A 21,123-nucleotide genomic window follows, 5' to 3' on the forward strand; every position below is an offset into this window, starting at 1 on the left:
GGAAATTCTTTAATAGAGTTTTAAGGGAGAAAAAGGAAAAAAAAACTATGTGTTTGTTTGGAACATATGAAAAAGAAAATTAAGGAAGGAAAAATAATTTTTCCCTATTTTGTTTGAGAGGAAACAAGAAAGAAAAGAACCAAAACAAAAAATTTCTTTTTTCCAAGCTTTTTTTTTCTTTATTTTCTCCAAGTTCCAAACAGGTCCTACAACTCAACACATTGAACCTAATTAGTTTGTGACTTTATGAGCGATATCGTGAATTGCTCTAGTGTCACACGGTTGTTTCTTATGCAACATTCTATTAACTTTCTAATCTCTCTTGAAAAAGAGAAAAACAAGTAGATGGAGTATTTCATTTAAATAGATACGAGAAATGGCCAAAAAATACGTTCTTTTGTTCTTAGGGTCTGTTTAAAATTTGTGGTGGGAAAAAAGAAAAAGAAGAAGGGAAGGAAAATGTGAAGAAAGTGGACACTTTCTCTTATTTGGATGTAGAAAAAAGATGAAAGAATTTACTCGTTTGAGGTAAATGACTTTCTTTGCTTGGTTTTAAGAGGAAAATAAAAAAGAATTAAAGAAATATTTGCCTTCCCCTTATAGAGCTAGTACGGAGTATCCTTTTCCCCCCCAATTTCTTCTACCAGTTTTTCTTTAATAAATTCTTTCATTTTTTCATTTTCTTTTTCCCTAAACTAGGAACCAAACAACCAAAGAGAATTTTTAATCCTGTTTTCCTCCATTTTCCCAGTTTCCAAACAGAATCCAAACAAAAATACTCCGATGCGGCGGAGTTTGGGTTGAGAAGTTGGCGCTTCGTTTCGTTTGAGAACCAGTTTCGCACAGATAGGTGGATATGTATCTTTAAAGTGAAAAGAAAGAGAAATGGTGGTTGGATCATCTTCTTCTTCTTCTTCTTCGATGTTGTCGCGGACAGTCGAGGAATTCGTAAGGAAGGAGGTGGCAGATTGGGACGATGAGGTGATGGCGACCGCAAGATTCAAGGCATTTAGCGGACAGAGGTCGGATTGGGAGCCCAAATACGCTTTCTGGAGAGACCTCATCCTTAAGGTGGCCACCCACCTCGGCGTCTTCTTCTTTCATCCTTCCGAGGTTTCAATTACCTCTTTTTTGCCCTCCCCTCCCTCAAACTACTACAGTACTTCCACTTCTTCGGAATTTATTAATTACTATGTACTAGTATCATTTATTGATCCAAAAGACTTTTTGTTTTGTGCCACGGTCACATTTAATCTCTTCTCATGAGTTAGCCTTGGGTTTTTCAAGGTTAAAAACATTTGGTTCAGTCGAGGAGGCCTGAGTCCTTTATGCCTTGACCGTGTACTGGTGAGTTTCTTGTGACGCGATGCTTCTTCCTATACTCAACCTGCTACTATGAAACTTCTTCTTCTTGGTATACAATAGTTATGTGTTTGTACCATATTGAACTATTCCCTAGTTTATCTTTATATTGAGAATCACTTGCATGACTATGACTAGCTTTCTTTAGCCCCCAGTTCGGGTTTATCATGCTGTTGTCGGTCTATAAGATGGTTCCATGTTGGAATCAGCCTGATCAAATTGTTCGAAACAATTTCAGAGAAGATGATTCATGTAGCTCTCTTTTATGAACCATTTCTTCCGATAATGTCTTTCAATTGATTGTAGTTATTATTCGCTTCCTTTTCAGCTCGAAATGTATAATGCTGGTATTATTTTAAGAATGGGGGATCTAGTAGATCCATCAAGTGCTCGATTCTCTCAAATTTTCAGAAGAGTAGTACAAGTGATGGGTTTGTCTAGATCATTAACTCAGGTGGATATCATGGAAGACCATCTCATTCTCTTGCCACTATTACAGGTACTTTTCTTTGAACAATTAAAGATATCCGTTACGCCAATTGGGTTTTCTTTCCCTAATAGCCAAAAGTGGCACGAAGAGTCAAGCCTGCACTTAACTTGCTTTTAGTCTGGAATGAATTTCAATTTTCAATTTTTGATAATCCAAGTAAGTCACATACTTTTCGACAACAATGAAAATGCACCCCACAGTGTCTGGAACATATTCCCATTTTGTTAGATCATAATTTTCATTGTTGTACTGCTACTACACTTCATCAAATACATACCCCCCCTATGGTTTTGACTAAGAAAAATCTAAAGGGTTTAACAGTTTCAGCAAATGTCTTAACTATCCGTACTCTGCAAATTCTATTTTAAGGATTTAGGTTGGGCAACAATGCAAAAATAAAAAGCTTCTTCAACTAGGGTTGTAAACTTTTGACATGATCAATAATGGTCATGGGAACAAGAGTCAAGCAGTGGTAATGGAGAGCTTGGGTATGAGCTTTGAGGGAAAAGATGGCTTTTCATCAGTGGAGGGCGGTACTTCATGTTGGGTGTTAGCTCTTGTTCTATATTGGTCAATTATTACATCCAAACTAGTATATGAACTTCGATGGCCTCTCCCCTAATTGCGAATTGGTTTAAAATAGATGCTTTAAGATGGTATCAAAGTTAGATTTTTTCAGAGGCTTTTAAATAAGAGTTGCTTAATTGATTGCTCCATTATTTGTGCCGTTAGTGCACCTTGTTTTACTGTGATCGGTATGTTATGAATCTTTGTTTATCCCTCCATATGAGAATCAGGGGTTCCACATGTGGGAGAGTGTTAGAGCTTGTCCCGCATTGGTCAATTATCACATTCAAAACTAGTATATGAACCTGATGGCCTTTCTACTCATTGCATATTTGTTTTGAGATGGATGCTTTGACCTAGGGTAAAGCCCTAGGCCTTAGGGATGCTGTTGGGTTAAGATACAACAAAGATACAGTTTTGTTAAATCCTTTAACTTGTACACAACACAAGTTTGCACAAGTACACAGTAAGGTTGCTAGACACCTCACACATGGACACTTCACTTTCGCACTTGAGTTTGTGTCCTTAATTTCACACTCTTATAAGCAGATTTCATCTTACATCTATAGGTAGCAAAAGATTATTCTAGAAAGGATGAAAATAAGAATAGTTAGAAGATTACAAAGAAAGGGAGATGGTGGGGGAGGGAAGAGAAAACATCTCGAAGCTTCCGGCGATAGGTAGATTGTTCTGTTGTAGTCTGGAACGTTTCGTTGGAATTCAGAAAAATTCTAGTAAAGCCTAGAGCATTCTGAAAGAGTTAGAAAGATTCCAGCAGAACTCAATACATACCAGTGATGTAGAGTTGACGATGACTCTCTCAACAGATGATGGCCGGTGGAGAGGGTGGTGGTTCATTTAGAGCTGGGACTTTAGGTGGACCAGTGTGAAGCTTTACTTCCTTATCATGTCATCGCTGGTTTTTCATTCAGAAGTCTGTTTTTGTCTAGCGTAGTTGAATCAAATAGCGAAGTTCCATTGCTGAAGATGAAAGACTCAAGTAAGCATATAGAAGATTTCATTGAAACCTGAAATTATGGTATTGATTTTGTAGTAGGCCGAGCAAAATGGCTCGTGCCATTTCTGAACGTGATCCAGTATCCCGATCAACTCCGAGTCATCCTACTCTCAACATTCGGAACGCCGAAGGCCTCCATAGCCGAGGGTCTCGTTAATTACAACTCCCTTAATCGCCTCAGTCTCCAGCACCCACGCGAGTGGGAAACGCAGTCGGTTGGACATCCTTCGATGGTCGCACAACACGCTCGGTGCCGAACGAGCGTAGCCATCGTTCCAGCTCGCCTGCGTGGGAACAGCAACCGTGGCAATGATGATGATTGTGACGTCATCCAAAGGGTTATAAGGATAACGATGGGGGCACGTGAAGATGCTAGCTCATCCTCTAAATGGTTACAAAACCCTAAACGTGACGTAAGAGTGACGTCAGCCGACGCGTGTCGAGCGTTGGTGCAATCTTGGAGATCAAGCTAAGAGGTTCGCTATAAAGACCTCATTATGCCTTATTGTTAGAGGTACGCACAGAAAAAACCCTAACTCCTAATTTCTCTTTGCAAGTGAACTGACTCTTGCACCGGAGGGCCATCCCGGAGAACCTCGGTGTGGTCTTTAGTCGTGCTTCGTTTTGCAGGGTGAAGAAAGAGATTAGGAGCAGATCTCGAACCCACAGTCAAAAAGCATAAGCCATTCGGAATGGAGCCTTACAATTTGGTGAACCCGACGTGAAACGGTTGTTTCTTAGATCCACGGCGGCTCCTCCGTGTCGACCACCTCTTTTGTCCTAAAAATTTCACTCCCTCAGATTTCCACCAGTTTCCTCTTAAAAAATAGGCGGAGCACCACCACCTCCTCTTTTTCAACCCCTCGGTTCCTCTTTACACACCTCTGAAACCGGTATCAATGCCGCCTCCCCATCTCATCCCCTGGATTTACTCCTCCAGGCGTGAGCACCTCCATCCAGCGTCCAGTAGGTTTAAGTGAAGACGCTCTAGCATACGTACAAATGCTAGAACAACAGCAAGAACAGACAAACGCTGATGTCGCCATTCTCAAAATGGAGATCGCAAAAATTAAGGCCAACGAATGTTCGACAGCATCCCACTCCGGATCTAAGGGACGGCGCCGGAGAGGAAATCTGCCTCCTCCTCCTCTGGTTGGTGATGGACGACCACATAGAATCTCAGTCCATGATCGCTTGGACCCACCATTGACAGAGCACCGAGCCGGGGATAGCGCTCGCTTTAGGCAGCAACTCTCCCCAGTTCATCAACGTCTCGGCAATGGTGCGGGACTTAGAGGAAGAGAAGGGCGACGAGAAGGGAGCCCACATACTGTTTTCTCAAGTTCATCGGCTGGAGATGAATACTCCCAGGGCTCCCAAAGTTACGATACCGTGGAATTTCAAGACAACGATCAGGCTCTTATCCCATATGAATCCGAACGGCGAAGAAGCCGAACGCCGCGAGGAAACGGGAAAGCTCCCCAGAGCCATCGTATTGAACATGATGAAGTCCCTCGGGAAAAGACCTATGACGGACGAGTAACAAATTCAGGGAACGTTCGGAAAATTCCCTGTGGAAAAAGCGTAAGTGTGGACGTTCGGCATGACGATCGTCCTAGCCATCGAAGGGTCTATCATACTGAAAATCTTCCAGAAGAGGACCACAGAAGGGACCCCATAGAGAAGAAAGGGAGGGGATCTCAACGTCGGCATGATGTGATGGAAGAAAAACCAAAAGAACAGGAATACCGAGCATCAAAGAAATCACGGAACACTCGAGAAGGTCTCCCTCCTCGGCCAACTCACGAGTATCAATTGAAAAAATTGACAGAGTCTCCCTTCTCGGCTAAGATCCAAGCAACCTTGCCGAAGCTAGGGATCCATCTCCCGAAGTTTCAGAAGTTCGACCCCAGCACAACCGAAGCATACACCCATCTCATCAGTTACAGAAGCACCATCTCATGCGTTACCGATGACGACGCCATCATGTGCAAAGCATTTCCCTCGAGTCTTGGGCGCCTCGGCCTTTTATGGTTTAACCTATTAGAAGCAGGATCGATCCATAGTTTCAAAGAGCTTGAAAGGGCTTTTAATTATCGGTTCATCACAAGCAACAAGCAAGCCAAGGAAGAAGATGCCCTAGTACAGCTGAGGAAGAGGCCCGGCGAAACACTTCGGAAGTATGCCGAGCGTTACTGGCAATTGTTTAACGAGATGCCCGGTGTTGATCAATACTGGGCAGCAAGGAACTTTAAAAATGGATTGGAAATAGGAAGCAAGATTTTAGATGAGTTAGCAATACGGGCACCTCACGGAATGAACGAGCTAATGAGGATGGTTGAACAGTTCTGTTCCTACGAAGAGTTCCTCGCCGAACGAGAACTTCAAGCAGGACAAAACTCAACCACACCCCAAAGCCTTCATGTCCCCACGCCCCAAATTGCACCCCCAAAGCCTGTGATCGCGGTCCAGCCGAAGAAGTAGGTCAACATAGTCAAGCTTGCAGACAAAAAAGGTCTGAAAGCCCATGACTATATAGCCGAAACCATCGTTTTTAAAGAGCCAATTTATTTCCTCCTCCGTACGTTAGAGAAGGAACCGTTCTTTGTCTGGCCGAACCCTCCCAAGTTGAACACAGAAGAAGGTAATAATAATAGTCGGAAGAGATGCTCGTACCACAACGAGCTTGGGCATTACACCACAGCTTGCGCTCCGTATAAAGCACTTTTGGAAAATCTAGCGGCACAGGGACTTCTCGATGATCATATTGACTAGACAAAAACGCAGAGGAGACAGCCGAACGCCGGTGGACAAAATCCTATTCCCCGTTCGGTCGGAGTCATCAACGTTATTCACGGACCAATTACTAAGGAGGCAGCAAAACAACTTCGAATAGAGCACGACAAAGCTCAGAAACTTGCCCAAATTTTTTCTATCGATCGTGCTCCTAAGCGGATAAAGACGCTTGAGCGTCCCTGGTCAATCACTTTCACCGAGCAAGATCTCCAACGAATCCAAACACCCCATAACGACGCTCTAGTGGTCACGGTGCAAATCTCAACTCACTCCGTCAAAAGGGTGCTTGTTGATCAAGGAAGCTGTGCGGAAGTAATGTACTTATCCCTCTTCAAGGAGCTCAAAATCCCAGAGTCATGCCTTCTCCCAGCAGAAGTTCCCTTAATTGGATTCAGTGGAACTCCCGTTTGGCCCCTCGGTAGGATCACCCTCCCCGTGGTTACAGGCTCGGTTGCTTCTAACCTGGAGTTCGTCGGCGTGGACGCTCCGAGTCCGTACAACGCAATCCTCGGCCGAAATTGGCTCCATTCGATAAAAGCCGTCGCCTCAACCTACCACCAGCTGGTTAGATACATCGGCGCTCACGGCAGACAAGAAGATTCGTTGGGAGATCAATTACAGGCCAGACAATGCTACGTATCAGCCATCGGAAAGACACCAAGCTCCAAACGAGTACATTGGGTTGAAGTCCCAGACAAACCGGTTCTCGAGGACGTCGGATCTCTTCCGGAAGAAAAATCCATTGAAGACCTTATCAAATTCCCACTCAACGAGGATGCATCACTGTATTTCATGCTCGGCGCCGGTTTGCCCGAAGCCAAGAGTGAAGAAACATTTCAGTTCCTAAAGAGCAATATTGAAGTCTTTGCTTGGACACCGTACGATATGCAAGGCGTCGACCCAAAGCTCATCCAGCACTCACTCAACATTTCAAAGTCGGCAAAGCCAGTGATTCAAAAGCCTCGACGATCGGCAACTATTCATGCCGAAGCAGTAAACGAAGAAGTGGACAAACTCCTCGAGGCGGGTGCAATCAAAGAAGTACAATATCCCACTTAGTTTGCGAACCTTGTGGTGGTAAAGAAGAGGAATGGAAAATGGAGGGTCTGCGTGGACTACACCAATTTGAATGATGCCTGCCCAAAGGACTGCCTACCCTTTCCAAAGATAGATCAATTAGTTGATGCAACAGCGGGTCACGCTCGGCTCAGTTTTTTGGATGCCTACAGAGGTTACCACCAGATAGCGATGAACCCCGACGACATGGAAAAAACGGCATTTATCACCCCCAGGGGCCTCTTTTGCTACCTTGTTATGCCGTTCGGTCTAAAGAACGCGGGGGCCACATTTCAAAGAATGGTATACCTATTGTTCGGAATGCTCATCGGAGAGATCATGGAAGCCTATATTGACGATATGGTCGTCAAGAGTCTCAAAGCTGAGAACCACCTTTCTCACCTTGCCGAAGTCTTTGCAATACTGAAGAAGTACAAGTTACGACTGAACGCCGACAAATGCGCCTTTGGAGTTAGTTCCAGGAAGTTCCTCGGTTATCTCGTCACTCGGCGTGGCATTGAAGCAGATCGGAACCAGATCTCCGCAATTTAGCAATTGAAACCACCATCGACTCCTCGGGAAATTCAAAAGCTGACAGGGATGGCGGCGGCCCTTAACAGGTTTATTAGCCGCTCATCAGATAAATGCCACGTTTTCTTCCAAACCCTAAAGAAGCAAAGCCGACGAAGCTTCAAATGGACGGAAGATTGCAACACAGCATTAACCGAACTGAAATCTTATCTTTGTTCGGCCCCGCTTCTCGTCAAACCAAAGGCTTTTGAAACTCTCCATCTCTACCTAGCTGTCTCTCCACATGCTGTTAGCTCGGCACTTATTCGACGGGAAGGCCTTGAAGACCAACCCATTTATTTCACTAGCAGAACCCTACTCCCAGCTCAAACCAGATATCTGCCACTGGAGAAGCTTCTTCTAGCATTAGTTACAGCTGCTCGGAAGTTACTCCCTTATTTTTAGGAGCACCCTATTGTGGGGGTCGCTTTCTTTGTGATCTTTCCTATGTTCCTATCTTCGTAAGCCGGACCGTTGGAGACGGTGTTGAACTTGGTGTACCTGCAGAACCGGAGGGGGATGTTCCTCCGGGAAGAAGCTCCGACGAACTTGTCAGTAAGTCGAGAAGATAAAAAGAAGTTTGGTAAGAAATATGCTAGTAGAGAGGAGAGAGTGCTCTTCAGAAGGAGTTCAGAGAGACTTTCTTAGTGATAATGCCCTTCTATTTATAGGCGATGGGGTAAAGTGTTGAGCAAGATGGCTCTGCTTTCCACGCATCGAGTAACGCTCGGATGACGTCATGTAGCAGAGCCATTTAATGAGCGCCGCTTCCCCAGATCTTACAGAGTCACATGGGTTGATGTCAGAAAGGTCACATCGCTCAGAGATGTCACTTCGAATATCAGAAAAGACAGCTTACTTATCAATAGATATTTCTGGAAGGTTCCATAAACGACTGTACTCGGTGGAGCTCCCCCCTGATGGACGAAGCTGCTCCGAGCATCTGGTGTGCTCTCCGAAGAGCAACTTAGCCGAACGAGAGACGTCCCCGAGCGAAAGATAAGATCACCGAGCGAACTTAAGTATATGTGTGTTCGGATGGATGTGCAGCGTTCGGTGAAGCACCTGGGGATCCTTTTATCCTTCGGAAGATTAATGATACATCACGCCTAAGCTTATCTTTATTTACAGATGAACTGAGATAACTGGACGACGGGTTGAATAGCGCGTGAACTTGTTCCACCCCCATTGGACCTTGTGAACCCTATGAACCTTCGGATATTTCGGCCCCCCTACAATAACCCCTCAACTCCTGCTTTACTTGCTCGGGCGGGAAGGAGGAGTTGAATAATAAGTGGCCGAACGTCAATATAGATCCGAAGAGCGAATGACTGGACGAATCGTTGAAGTTGTTGAACGGAAAAAATGCTTGGAACTTTTTGACATATGCTTGCAGCTTTCATTTAATGCTTCTGTAACCGCCGATTTGAAACGTTGCCAGGTGTCACGATTACATTGGGTGGTGGTACGGCACGTTTCGTTACTTGCCACGTGTCCTTCATCGAGCGTCACATCAATCTCCCGCTCAAATCCGACGGCTGGGGTTCAATACCGCTTCGAATTCCGCACTCAGTATACAAGGGCGGGGGATGGAGAGAGAAAATCACTTTTTCTCCCATTCTCAATCGTTTTCCCTGTTCAAGCGACGTTCGAGACCAGAAATCGCCAGAAATATGCAGATTTGAAGGATTTGATCACAGATTTTTCTCGATTTTTCAGGTATTCTTCGAGTTCTAACACTTGTCGATGCATTTTGGTTATTTTCGAACGCCTTTAGCCCCCTTATAGTTGGCTTTTTCCCTTTTTCGCTTGGATTGAAACAGTAGACTAATCTCCCACATGTTCATGTGTTCTTCCGAACACATGTTCATCTTCAACTCGTGTTCTTCCAAACACGAGGGTACCTCTAAGCATGAGTTTTTCCCAAAGGAATACTCATTAAGAAGCTTGGTAATACGTATCAAGTTTTTTAACCACTGGTTTCTTCATTGGAGACATGTAGGGTTCCCAATCATTTCCTCGAACGGTAGGGAATCTCTTCTTCGGAATTTCTGCCGAAGGGTTATCGTTCGGGAAGTAATTGAGTAGACTTAGAACACCGAACATAGGCACTTAGATTCCTGGCCATGCAAATCGCTAACGGTCTTATCCCATGCACTTATTTGTTTCTAGGTATGGAATCCTCGAAATCAACTTCGTCGGGTGAATCTTACCAGTCAGTGGATACCGGAGCGTCGGACTTCGGTAGAGTTGATCCCGAGTTAGCAGAAGTAATCAGGGACTTCGCCCGGAGCTACCGAACGGGGTCGAGCGCTGGGGTTCCCGAAGGAGTAGAAGGGATCGACTATCCCGCCAGGGTAATTCCCCTCCGAACAATGGGACCAGACCCCAATATTATAGATATAGACGAGGAATTGTCTGATAGAGAACTTCCACACGACGAAGTGGAAGAGGAAGAAGACGCCGAGGGGGCAGACGAAGCTGAATCCGGAAGACAAACTCCTGTTGCTTCGTCAAGCCGAACGAACGAGGAAATCGGCGTCGTCGGAGAGTGTTCGTCGCAAGCTCCAAAGGTGAAGAGGAAAATTGTTCAATTGGATCCCGACGTAATTCCCGACTGAACGGGGAGGGATCCCTGCCCTTATTTGGAATACTTCCAAGACGAGAAGAGCTTAAACCTCTTCCGAGCAGTTTACTACATTCCTGATGACGTCGTTATCACGCCGGTCCGGGGCCCCTGAATAAGATATAGTGACGAACACATCACCTTATCCTTGATGGCGATTACGGAAGGGGGTCTACGGTTCCCGATGCATAGAGTCCTGAGAGAGATTCTTCACCGCTTCAATCTCACTCCATGCTAGTTGAGTGTGAACTCTTACCGTATTATTCACTCGGTAATCAAGCTTGCTGAGGTAAAGATGTTCAGACTCGAAGCCTACCACTTTTTTGAAAATTACATGATGTCACGAAACGTTAGGTATTCCCGGTACTACCTGTGCTCCCGAAGGAAGATGGAAAAAATCATTCCCGAGGGTATAGAGCTTAAACCTCTTCCGAGCAGTTTACTACATTCCTGATGACGTCGTTATCACGCCGGTCCGGGGCCCCCGAATAAGATATAGTGACGAACACATCACCGTATCCTTGATGGCGATTACGGAAGGGGGTCTACGGTTCCTGATGCATAGAGTCCTGAGAGAGATTCTTCACCGCTTCAATCTCACTCCATGCCAGTTGAGTGTGAACTCTTACCGTATTATTCACTCGGTAATCAAGCTTGCTGAGGTAAAGATGTTCAGACTCGAAGCCTACCACTTTTTTGAAAATTACATGATGTCACGAAACGTTAGGTATTCCCGGTACTACTTGTGCTCCCGAAGGAAGATGGAAAAAATCATTCCCGAGGGTATGTACGACTCGGAGAAATGGGCCTCCGATTACGTTGAGGTTCGGGGAAATTTCCAATTCCCCGAACTAGAGTATGGACAGTTCGAAATCGCCACGCGAAGGGGGACTCCGAGCAAGAACAGTTATTCGTCATTTTGGTGCCATTCCTACTATTGTTCTTATTATGCTTATATTTATTGTTTTTGCTGTGTTTTTCTTTGGCAGATACTACCAAGCTCAACAAAATTCTCTTAAGGGCAGTAAGGGGCTGTGGTCTAGCTGATTCTCTCCTTACCATTCCAGCAGAGGAAAGGGACGCCCTAACAATTCTTAGGTACAAAGCTACGTACGGGGGTCGTATCCGACGAAAAGTAACCGACGAGCGTGAGCAAGCTTCTGAAGTTGGCTCCGAGGACATTCTAGAGGAGCTTCTTCCGAGCTCTGACAAACCTCTCCGAGGGACAATCCGCTTACCCATCGAAGAAGAGCCTTTTCGTGAGCAAGAAGAGATGCCTCCTAGGAGTATCAAAGCCGTTCTCCAAAGGAAACTGGAGGAAAAAGAGGAGGAAAAGGCCGAGCTCATGAAGGCTGGAGCCCCGGGTGCTTCGGGCTCCATGCCAAGCAAGAGAACCCCGCCTCCCCCACCTTCTAAAAAACGCCCTCTAGACACCCCTCCTTCCCCGAAGGTCCACTCGCGAGCAAAAAGACCAAAACAGCTCCAAAGGGGAAGAGCCAGCAGGTAGAGCTGCCGAAGGGGATACAGGGGGAGGGAGAGAAAGAGAGGATGGAGCTGTCCTCGGACCTCGACACCCGTGGGTGCCTAACTTTGTCACCCCGAGCAAGAAACAAATTTTAAAATCAGACAGCCTGAAGGAGGACCCCTCCCTGGCTTTTACTCTTTACTCTGGGCTGGCTTTACCGAGGGATATACAAAGCCCCCCGTCTCTAAAAGCATTCCTTGAGCGAGTATTACTTTCATGTTGGAAGAGTAAGGAGATTTCTCGTACTTGCAATGATTTTTTGTACACTCGCCCTAGTTTCCCAGAATAATTTTCATTTTGCTTTGACTGCAGGCCACCCAATCCATCATGAGTGCCCAGTGTTATCTCACCGAACATGACAAGAAGTCTAAACTGCTGAAGCAATCGGTTGAGCATAACAAAAGCGTCGCCAAGGACTACAAGAAGAGCTTGGAGCAATCCGAGATTGTACGTCAAGGCCAGGAAGTTCAGATTTCAAATCTGAATGACCTGATAAAGGGACTTTAGGACTCGGCCGAGCGTACAATGGCCGAAGGAAAAGAGGAGGGCCTATTTGAAGGGAGAGCCTTCGAGCGAGAGGAGATGAAGGAGATGGAGATGGAGAAGGAGCTGCAGGAGCAGCATGATAAGGGGTACGCCCAAGCCGAGGAGGACGTGGCTGATCAAATTCTGGAAGTTCAAGCTGAGATTAAGGAAGGTCAGCACAAGGAAAGCTTCATGCTCGGCTATAACAGGGGTTTCGACGATGCAGGAGTTGAGCCTGACGACGAAAGGAGGACTTTGGTGGAAGTACCTCCCCTCCCCCCTGCCGAAGCTGAAGCAGAAGAGACAACAGTTGACGTTGCCGACTCTACCACTGTGCCAGCCCTTGCAGATGCTCCTACAACAAGCTGAATTTAGTCTAGTTTAGCTTCAATGGCTTTCCCCTGTGTTTTTTTTTTTTTTTGTTTTGAATATGGTTGGCACCGAGCAATTGGAGGCTTGCCAAACCATGGGATGTAATTAAAACAGATTTGTGGATGGCGCTGAACGGTTTACGACCACCATGCCTTGGTGAACGATGACTTGTTTTTTTTTTTGAAAAATTTGCAAATCTTTTTAGTTTTAACTCCTTTCGGTATATGTCTTTACTATGAAAAATATGCCTAGTCTTTTTGTTCGGATTGGATTTATGTGTGTAGCCAAGTATAAGCCCCCTGTCTTAGTGGATGGTCATAATGTAAAAATGAGAATCCAGTAAGGCAAACAAATGAGTACACAATAAAATCATCAGTCGTCAATACAGAAAGTGCGAGCGGTCCATTCGAGGGAAAAGACTTGGGCTGCGAGAAGCTCTCCCGAGCATACTTCGTATCAATGGCTTGGAGAATTTCCTCCGAACAAACAAACCATATTGGGCTACGAGAATTTCGCCCGTACGTACGAACCATCGTGGGCTACGAGAATTTCGCCCGAACAAGTGAAGTGCATACCGAGCGTATCGGTCACAGGGAGGAAGTACCTGCGACCCGAGGGTATGAACCCGGGGCTAGATGAGATACCCCAGTTAAAAGAATAATAAGGAAACAACTGAATAAATAAACACACTTGCATTAAGTAAACGCCAAAGGCGTACATCCCGAACAAAAATGTAAATACAAGAGAAGAAATGAAAAATGGAGGATGCCAGTACTAGCCATGGAATTTCCGAAGTTTTTGAGCATTCCACGGATTAGCAATTGGCGTTCCATCCATCTCAGCGAGTTTGTAGACGCCATGTCCAATCTTTTCCACCACTCGGTAGGGTCCTTCATAGGGATCCTTTAGTTTGGTTAGCTTCGATGCTTCGGTGACCATCCGAAGGACTAAGTCCCCAACGTCAAACAGACGAGCGCGGACATTTCGGTTGTAGCCCCTGGCTACTTCTTGCTGATACGCCGCATGCCGAAGGTTAGCATTGTCACGTAGTTCTTCGGCAAAGTCTAACTCTGACCCCACAAGAGCATTGTTATCCACAGGGTTAAAATTTTCTGTTCGGGCTGTTGGAATCATAGTAGACAAGGGGAGGACAGCTTCCATGCCGTAGGCCATAGCAAATGGGGTACGGCCTGTAGACCGCTGAGTGGTAGTACGATAGGCCCATAAAACGTGTGGAAGCTCTTCCATCCACTTACCGAGCTTCCGGTCCAAACGGCGCTTAAGCCCCCGAGTGATCGTCTTGTTAGAAGCTTCGGCCTGTCCATTGCCCTGAGGATAGGCCACGGAGGAATTATGGATCGTGATGTGGCGCTTAGCATAAAAAGCTTTGATGGCGGATGCAACGAACTGGGAGCCATTGTCAGAAAGGATGGCGTAAGGTACGCCGAACCGTGAGATGATATGCTTCCAAATAAAACGCTCCACGTCGCCTGCAGTTGTCTTGACCAAGGGGGAAACTTCAACCCACTTAGTGAATAAATCTCTGGCTGTGAGCATATATTCAAATCCTCCTGGTGCCTTTGGCATCTTGCCAACTATGTTAAAAGCCCAAACCGCGAATGGCCATGGACTAGTGAACATTTTAAGGGGGAAGGCAGGCTGGTGGATGAGAGACGCCTGCAGCTGGCATCGAACACATCGCTTCACGTACTCCTCCGACTGTTTTACCATCTTTGGCCACCAATAGCCCTGCGTCAGCGCACGCTGTGCAAGGGACCGTCCTCCGGAATGCGCCCCACAGCTTCCCGAGTGGAGTTCCTCGAGAACGGTCTTCACGTTGTCTTCGTGGACGACACGCAAATCTGGGCCAGTGAAAGTCCGTCGGTAGAGGTTGTCGTTTGGATCCAGGAAAAAATTGGCTGCTCGGCAACGGAGTTTGTATGCTTCGCGTTTGTTCGGTGGTAACACCTGGTGCTTCAGATAATCAATCACTGGATCCAGTCAACTTGGACCGAGGGAAATCGCCATCACTAGTTGACACGACTGCTCGAAGCTCGGTGTTGCGACTTCGTCAAAGACAATAGTGCGACTGCCGGAGGTCCGGTAAACCGAAGCAAGACCTGCCAGGGCGTCAGCATGCGCATTGCGCTCCCGAGCGATCCATTTTACTTCCACTCGGCCAAATCTTCGGAACAAGGCCAATACGTGGCTGACGTAAGCATTCATACGCTGGTCTTTGGCTTGATAATCGTCGTTTAAGTGACCCACAATAAGCTGTGAGTCACAAAAGATGTGAACTAAATCTGCATCAAGCCGAAGAGCAAGTTGGAGGCCTGCAATCAGAGCTTCATATTCCACTTCGTTGTTCGTCACCGGGTACCCAATCGAAACCACGCTTTCATGCATAGTCCCGCTCGGAGACACAAGGACGATGCCCGCTCCAGCCCCGTGAACATTGGAGGCTCCATCAACGGTCATTCGCCAGGCGTCGCCAGAGAAGAGCCTCCATTGCCGCTTCGGTTTCTTGTGTCCAAGGGTGTACCGAGCGCGGAGGGGTTCCGCGGGACGGCTACATGGTTCTTCCAAAACTTCTTCGTCCTGAATTCGAGCTTCTTCTGCAGCGGTGGCCAAGGCATTGGCCTCGTCTTGCAATCCAAGAGTGAGTTCGGCAAAGAAGTCGGCCAGGCCAGGACTGACCCTTGATGGCGGTCCGAGGCTCAAACTGGATGTCAAAATTGGCCAAGTCTTGAGAAAATTTCAGGATCCGACTTGACGTGTCCGTCTTTCGAAGGACGGCTTTGAGAGGAAACTCAGTGAGGACCACAATCCTATGGGATTGAAAGTAAGGCAAGAGGCTCGTTTTAGCTGAAACGAGGGCCAATGCCAATTTCTCCATGGGCAAATACCTCGTCTGAGAGTTCGTCATCGTTTTGCTTGAGTAGAAGATTGGTTGATGCTCCATTCCTTCTTTGCGAACAAGAACTGCCCTGGTAGCATGATCCGAAACAGCAAGGTAAAGATATAAATCTTCGTTGGGAAGGGGCTTGACGAGCAAAGGAGCGTGGGACAGGTATTGCTTTAAAGATTGCAAAGCCTGCTCGCACTCTTCGGTCCATACAAATCTGCGTCGGCTAGTCGTGATTGCTCGAAAAAACGGACTACAAAGATCGCCCGAACGTCGGATGAAACGGTTCAGAGCAGCCACCATTCCTGTAAGTCGTCGTACCTTTTTTATAGTAGTCGGAGCTCGGAGATTCTGCACGGCCAAGATCTGTGTTGGATTAGCTTCGATTCCTCGGCGGCTGACTATGTAACCAAGGAACTTCCCAGAGCTTACACCAAACGCACACTTCTCAGCATTGAGGCGCAACTTCCGCCGTTTCAAAACATCAAAGACCTCTCCCAGATCCCGAAGGTGGTCCCGAGCGAATGTGCTTTTGCAAACCAGATCATCGATATAGGCTTCTAATATTTTGCCGAGCATACCAGGAAGCATCTTTGTGATGGAGCGTTGGAAGGTTGCACCAGCATTCTTCGGGCCGAACGGCACGACCTTGTAGCAGTTGCGTCCACCATTTGCTCAATCCGAGGGAGGGGAAATCGATCCATAGGACAGGCGTCATTGAGGTTTGTGTAATCAACACAAACCCGTAGCTTCCCATTCTTCTTCGGTACAACCACTGGATTGGCAAGCCAGGTGGGATATAAAACTTCCCGAATGGCGCCAGCTTTTAATAGTTGATCCACTTCTGTCATTACGGCTTCGATGTGTGCGGCGGACGAGCGTCGAACTTTCTGCACCACCGGCTGCTTACTTGGATCAACATTCAATGCGTGCACGGCGATCGTGGGATCCACACGCGGCATGTCTTGCGGAGTCCAAGCAAATACTTCTATGTTTCGCATCAGGAAGTCACACATCTCCTTGCGTTCGGCCATGCTCAAAGAACTCCCAATTAAAAAATATCTTCCGTCACCTTCGGGGATTAAAAATCGTATTAACTCCTCGGTAGATCTTTGCTCGGCTGGCACACCAACATCTTCAATTAGTGGGACAGCAGTGGCTACCACGCATTGTACTTCCATAAAGCTCCGCTTGTTTGTTACAGTGCTGATGTAGCATTTCTTTGACTGGATCTGATCCCCTCGGAGGCTTTCCTGACCACTATTCCATCCAACAAATTTCACCACCTGGTGAAAGGTAGAAGCGACTGCCCGTGCAGCCAGGTTCGGCCGAGTATTACGTTGTATGGGCTTGGAGAAGCGACCACCACAAACTCGATTTCAAGAACTCGTGATCCAGCCCGCACAGGGAGAGAGATTAAGCCGAGTGGCCAGACCGGGGCTCCAGTAAAACTGACGAGAGGAGTAGATGCTGTCCGAAGTTGAGCGGGAGATAATCCGAGGCTCTGAAATGTTGAATAAAACATTACGTCAGCCGAGCTTCCTTGATCTATCAACACCAGTTGAACGGTTGACTTATCGATAGTAACAGTAACAACGAGGGCATCCGTATGAGGGAGTTGCACGCCTTTCAAGTCGTCAGACGAAAAAGTAATAAGGTTGCCGAAGCTCGGATCTTCCCATTTTCGCTTTCCCGAAATGCCGACGTTGCAAAAGGGTAAAGAGGTGACGGCTCTGTCAATTTCTGAACGAAGCTCGGCTGCCCTATCTTCGGAAACCAGCCCTTGTATAACGCTTACGAGATTGCCGATGATCGGTGGAGGTGGAGGAAGTGAACTTCGCCGAACGTCAATCCACTGATTTAGATACCCGGCTGCTGCAAGCTCTTCTAGATACCGTTTGAAAGGTTGACATTGTGTAGTGTAGTGGCCGCGCTCCTTGTGATACGTACACATCCCTGGTCCGCTCCCGACGGTGCCTAAGAGTACTGTTGGCCAAACAAAGAATGGTAGTTTACCGATGATGTTGAGGAGTTTGTAGATAGGTTCGGTGAATGCCGTATGTTCGGCCACGTACTCGTCTGGCCGTGGTTCTCTCTTCGTTTGTTGCCATGACTGTGGCTGAGGGTGCTGCGGAGGTCGACCCTTGTTGATCGGCTTGTTGGTCATTTGGCCTGAACTGCCCTGGCCTCCTTGCCCCTGGCGAACATTCGCTACTTGTTTCTTCGGCCGAGTTGTTGCTTTGGCAGGTTCGGGAGCCTTTGGTGTACGTCGCTCGGCCATGGCCTCTTCGTGAACACAATCCTTCTCGATTATGGTCATGAGCTCTCCCATTGTCTTAGGTGGGTTACGAGAAAGGTCACGAAACATTGCCGAGGTTGGATCCAATCTGTTCATAAACGACTCAGCCGCAACTCCTTGATCACAATCTGGGATAAGATTATAAACCTCCCAATAGCGCTCGGTATAAAGTCATAGGGTTTCCCCAGCCGCTCTTCGCATGTTCACCAGCATAGATAATGTCTTCGGTTGAATGTTGCTTGTTACAAAGCGTTTACTAAACTCCAACTCCAGCTCGTTGAAGCAAGTGATAGACTTGGGTTTCAATTGATTGTACCATAACATGATTGGTTCGCTCAGCGTGAGTGGGAAGATCTTACACATGAGGGCATCGGAGAAGTTATGGAGGCTCATAGTTTGTCTGAAGCAACAAACGAACGCGACTGCGTCTTCCTTCGCCTCGTAACGTTTCAGCTTCGGCATGACGAACCGATCCGGCGGCCGCTCCTGTTGTATAGCTTCCACGAAGGGGGAAGCCTTTGCCTTCCCGAGCTTCGAGTTGTCTTCTTGAATTGGGGTTTGTGGGACAATAGGGAGAGGAACTTCAACATGTGGTTCAGGAGTTTTTCTGCGTTCTCGTCGATGGTGCTGGTGACGTTCGTCTTTCTCTTTCGGTCGCCGAGTGGCTAGAATCGAGGGAGCACGCGCATCACCTCTCGAGCCTGCCAAATGAGCATGCCGAGGCTCAAATCCTGGGTCGATGGGTTGATACATGGTTGGCAAGCCCGTAAATTGATCGTACAGGACAATCGTGTTATCATGCTCCGAACGGTTTCCTCGGCCGTCTGTTCGGCGGCGGCTGCTTGAGTTAGCCGAGTGTCGTCCTTCATGGCGTTCGGAATCATGTCGGGATCGCACCGAGTATTCCCGGTTGCTGCTGGTGTGTGTGCGCCGAGGTGGATTGTTTAAATCCACGGGCCTTTTCCCATCTCTTGGACTCGGTTGCCGTTCAGAACGAAGTTTCGCTCGGGCTGACGCGTCTCCTTTACTGGTTCCGGCTGTGGAGCCTGTGGCTGAAGATCGTGAACTCTCTGCATGAATAATGCTCGTAAGCCGAGGACGTGAAGCTGTCGGTTGTTGATATCCTTGGTCAAGACGCTCGAAGACAGTTCGACACTCGGAAACAGCGAGTTCGGTCGCTTGGGCTGGACGAGATGTTCTCCTTCGTTTGCGAGGTTCCTTCGGTCGGCTAGGTTCGGCGGGATGCCCGTGAGTAGGGGTTACAGTCATCCCTCCGTCCCGCTCCTCCAGCCGCTGTTGAAGCAGGGCAATGACCGCCGCTTGACGTTTCTGCTCCGCCAAGGCGACGTCTAATTCGGTGGGTGGAAAAGAAAGTTGGCAAGCAACGTGGGGAACCGTCCTAGCCGCTTGATGGGGCTCAAGGTTGATAGACCCATAACCCTCCAACCCGAGGGTGAAGTTCTCTGGTCCCAGAGGTGAGAGGCGCTGCGTCATTTGTTCTGTTCAAACGAGAGGAGCGGACAGAATTCGAACTTGGATCGAATCAGGCCCTCTATTCGGTATAATGAACACGAAGAACACGAAGGACACCACGAAGAACGTGATCCCCAGCAGAGTCGCCAATTGTGGGGGTCGCTTTCTTCGTGATCTTTCCTGTGTTCCTATCTTCGTAAGCCGGACCGTTGGAGACGGCGTTGAACTTGGTGTACCTGCAGAACCGGAGGGGGATGTTCCTCCGGGAAGAAGCTCCGACGAACTTGTCAGTAAGTGGAGAAGATAAAAAAAAGTTTGGTAAGAAATGTGCTAGTAGAGAGGAGAGAGTGCTCTTCAGAAGGAGTTCAGAAAGACTTTCTTAGTGATAATGCCCTTCTATTTATAGGCGATGGGGTAGAGTGTTGAGCAAGATGGCTCTGCTTTCCACGCGTCGAGTAACGCTCGGATGACGTCATGTAGCAGAGCCATTTAATAAGCGCCGCTTCCTCAGATCTTACAGAGTCACATGGGTTGATGTTAGAAAGGTCACATCGCTTAGAGATGTCACTTCGAATATCAGAAAAGACAGCTTACTTATCAATAGATATTTCTGGAAGGTTCCATAAACGACTGTACTCGGTGGAGCGCCCCCCTGATGGACGAAGCTGCCCCGAGCATCTGGTGTGCTCTCCGAAGAACAACTTAGCCGAACGAGAGACGTCCCCGAGCGAAAGATAAGATCACCGAGCGAACTCAAATATATGTGCGTTCGGATGGACGTGCAGCGTTCGGTGAAGCACCTGGGGATCCTTCTATCCTTCGGAAGATTAACGATACATCACGCCTAAGCTTATCTTTATTTACAGATGAATTGAGATAACTGAACGACGGGTTGAATAGCGCGTGAACCTGTTCCCCCCTCATTGGACCTTGTGAACCCTATGAACCTTCGGATATTTCGGCCCCCTACACCTATCATAGTCCTCACAGAGTTTCCACTGAAAAACCTCCTAAGGAAGGCCGATCTATCAAGCCGAGTATCTCAATGGGCGGTTGAATTAGCAAAGTTTGATATTCATTTTGAGCCTTGAACAGCAATCAAGGTCCAAGTATTGATTAAGCCTAATTATGGAATGCTGGAACAACAAGAGGCTCGGCAAACATGGAACTTATTCAGTGGAGACGTTTGGAAGCTACACGTTGATGGGGCATCAAACAGCAACGGTGCGGGTGCAGGGGTTGTCCTTGTAAACCCTTGTGGCGTCCTTCATGAAAGTGCTATCACAATCAACTTCCCAACCACAAACAACGAAGCTGAATATGAAGCATTACTAGCTGGGCTCCGAGCCGCAACAAGTTTACAAGTTGAAGACCTACACGTTTTCTGTGACTCTCAACTGATCGTTAACCAAGTAACAGGGGATTATGAAGCTCGGGACCCAAGGATGATAAAGTATCAGGCTACGGCTCTTGAGCTAATACGAGGGTTCAAGGGATTCCACATTGAACAGATCAACAGAGAAGATAACGCTCATGCCG

At 47.2% G+C, this 21,123-nt stretch overlaps 1 protein-coding gene across 3 annotated transcripts in view; it reads left to right on the forward strand.

The window, feature by feature from the left end:
* The first annotated feature begins 648 nt into the window (after window positions 1-648).
* Window positions 649-21,123, forward strand: part of LOC131312666 (uncharacterized) — a 33,262-nt gene continuing 12,787 nt past the window's right edge. The window contains exons 1-3 of one of the 3 annotated variants that reach the window (XM_058340583.1): window positions 649-1,071; window positions 1,288-1,347; window positions 1,691-1,861. In XM_058340583.1, coding sequence (XP_058196566.1) covers window positions 886-1,071; window positions 1,288-1,347; window positions 1,691-1,861 — 417 coding nt within the window. In that variant the 5' untranslated portion in view covers window positions 649-885. Of the gene's footprint in view, window positions 1,114-1,287; window positions 1,348-1,690; window positions 1,862-21,123 lie in introns of all 3 variants that reach the window. The other 2 variants (XM_058340582.1, XM_058340584.1) reach the window with 2 other exon arrangements.

The sequence above is a fragment of the Rhododendron vialii genome, chromosome 13a, assembly GCF_030253575.1.
Source record: "Rhododendron vialii isolate Sample 1 chromosome 13a, ASM3025357v1".
In the NCBI taxonomy this organism is placed as follows: Eukaryota; Viridiplantae; Streptophyta; class Magnoliopsida; order Ericales; family Ericaceae; genus Rhododendron; species Rhododendron vialii.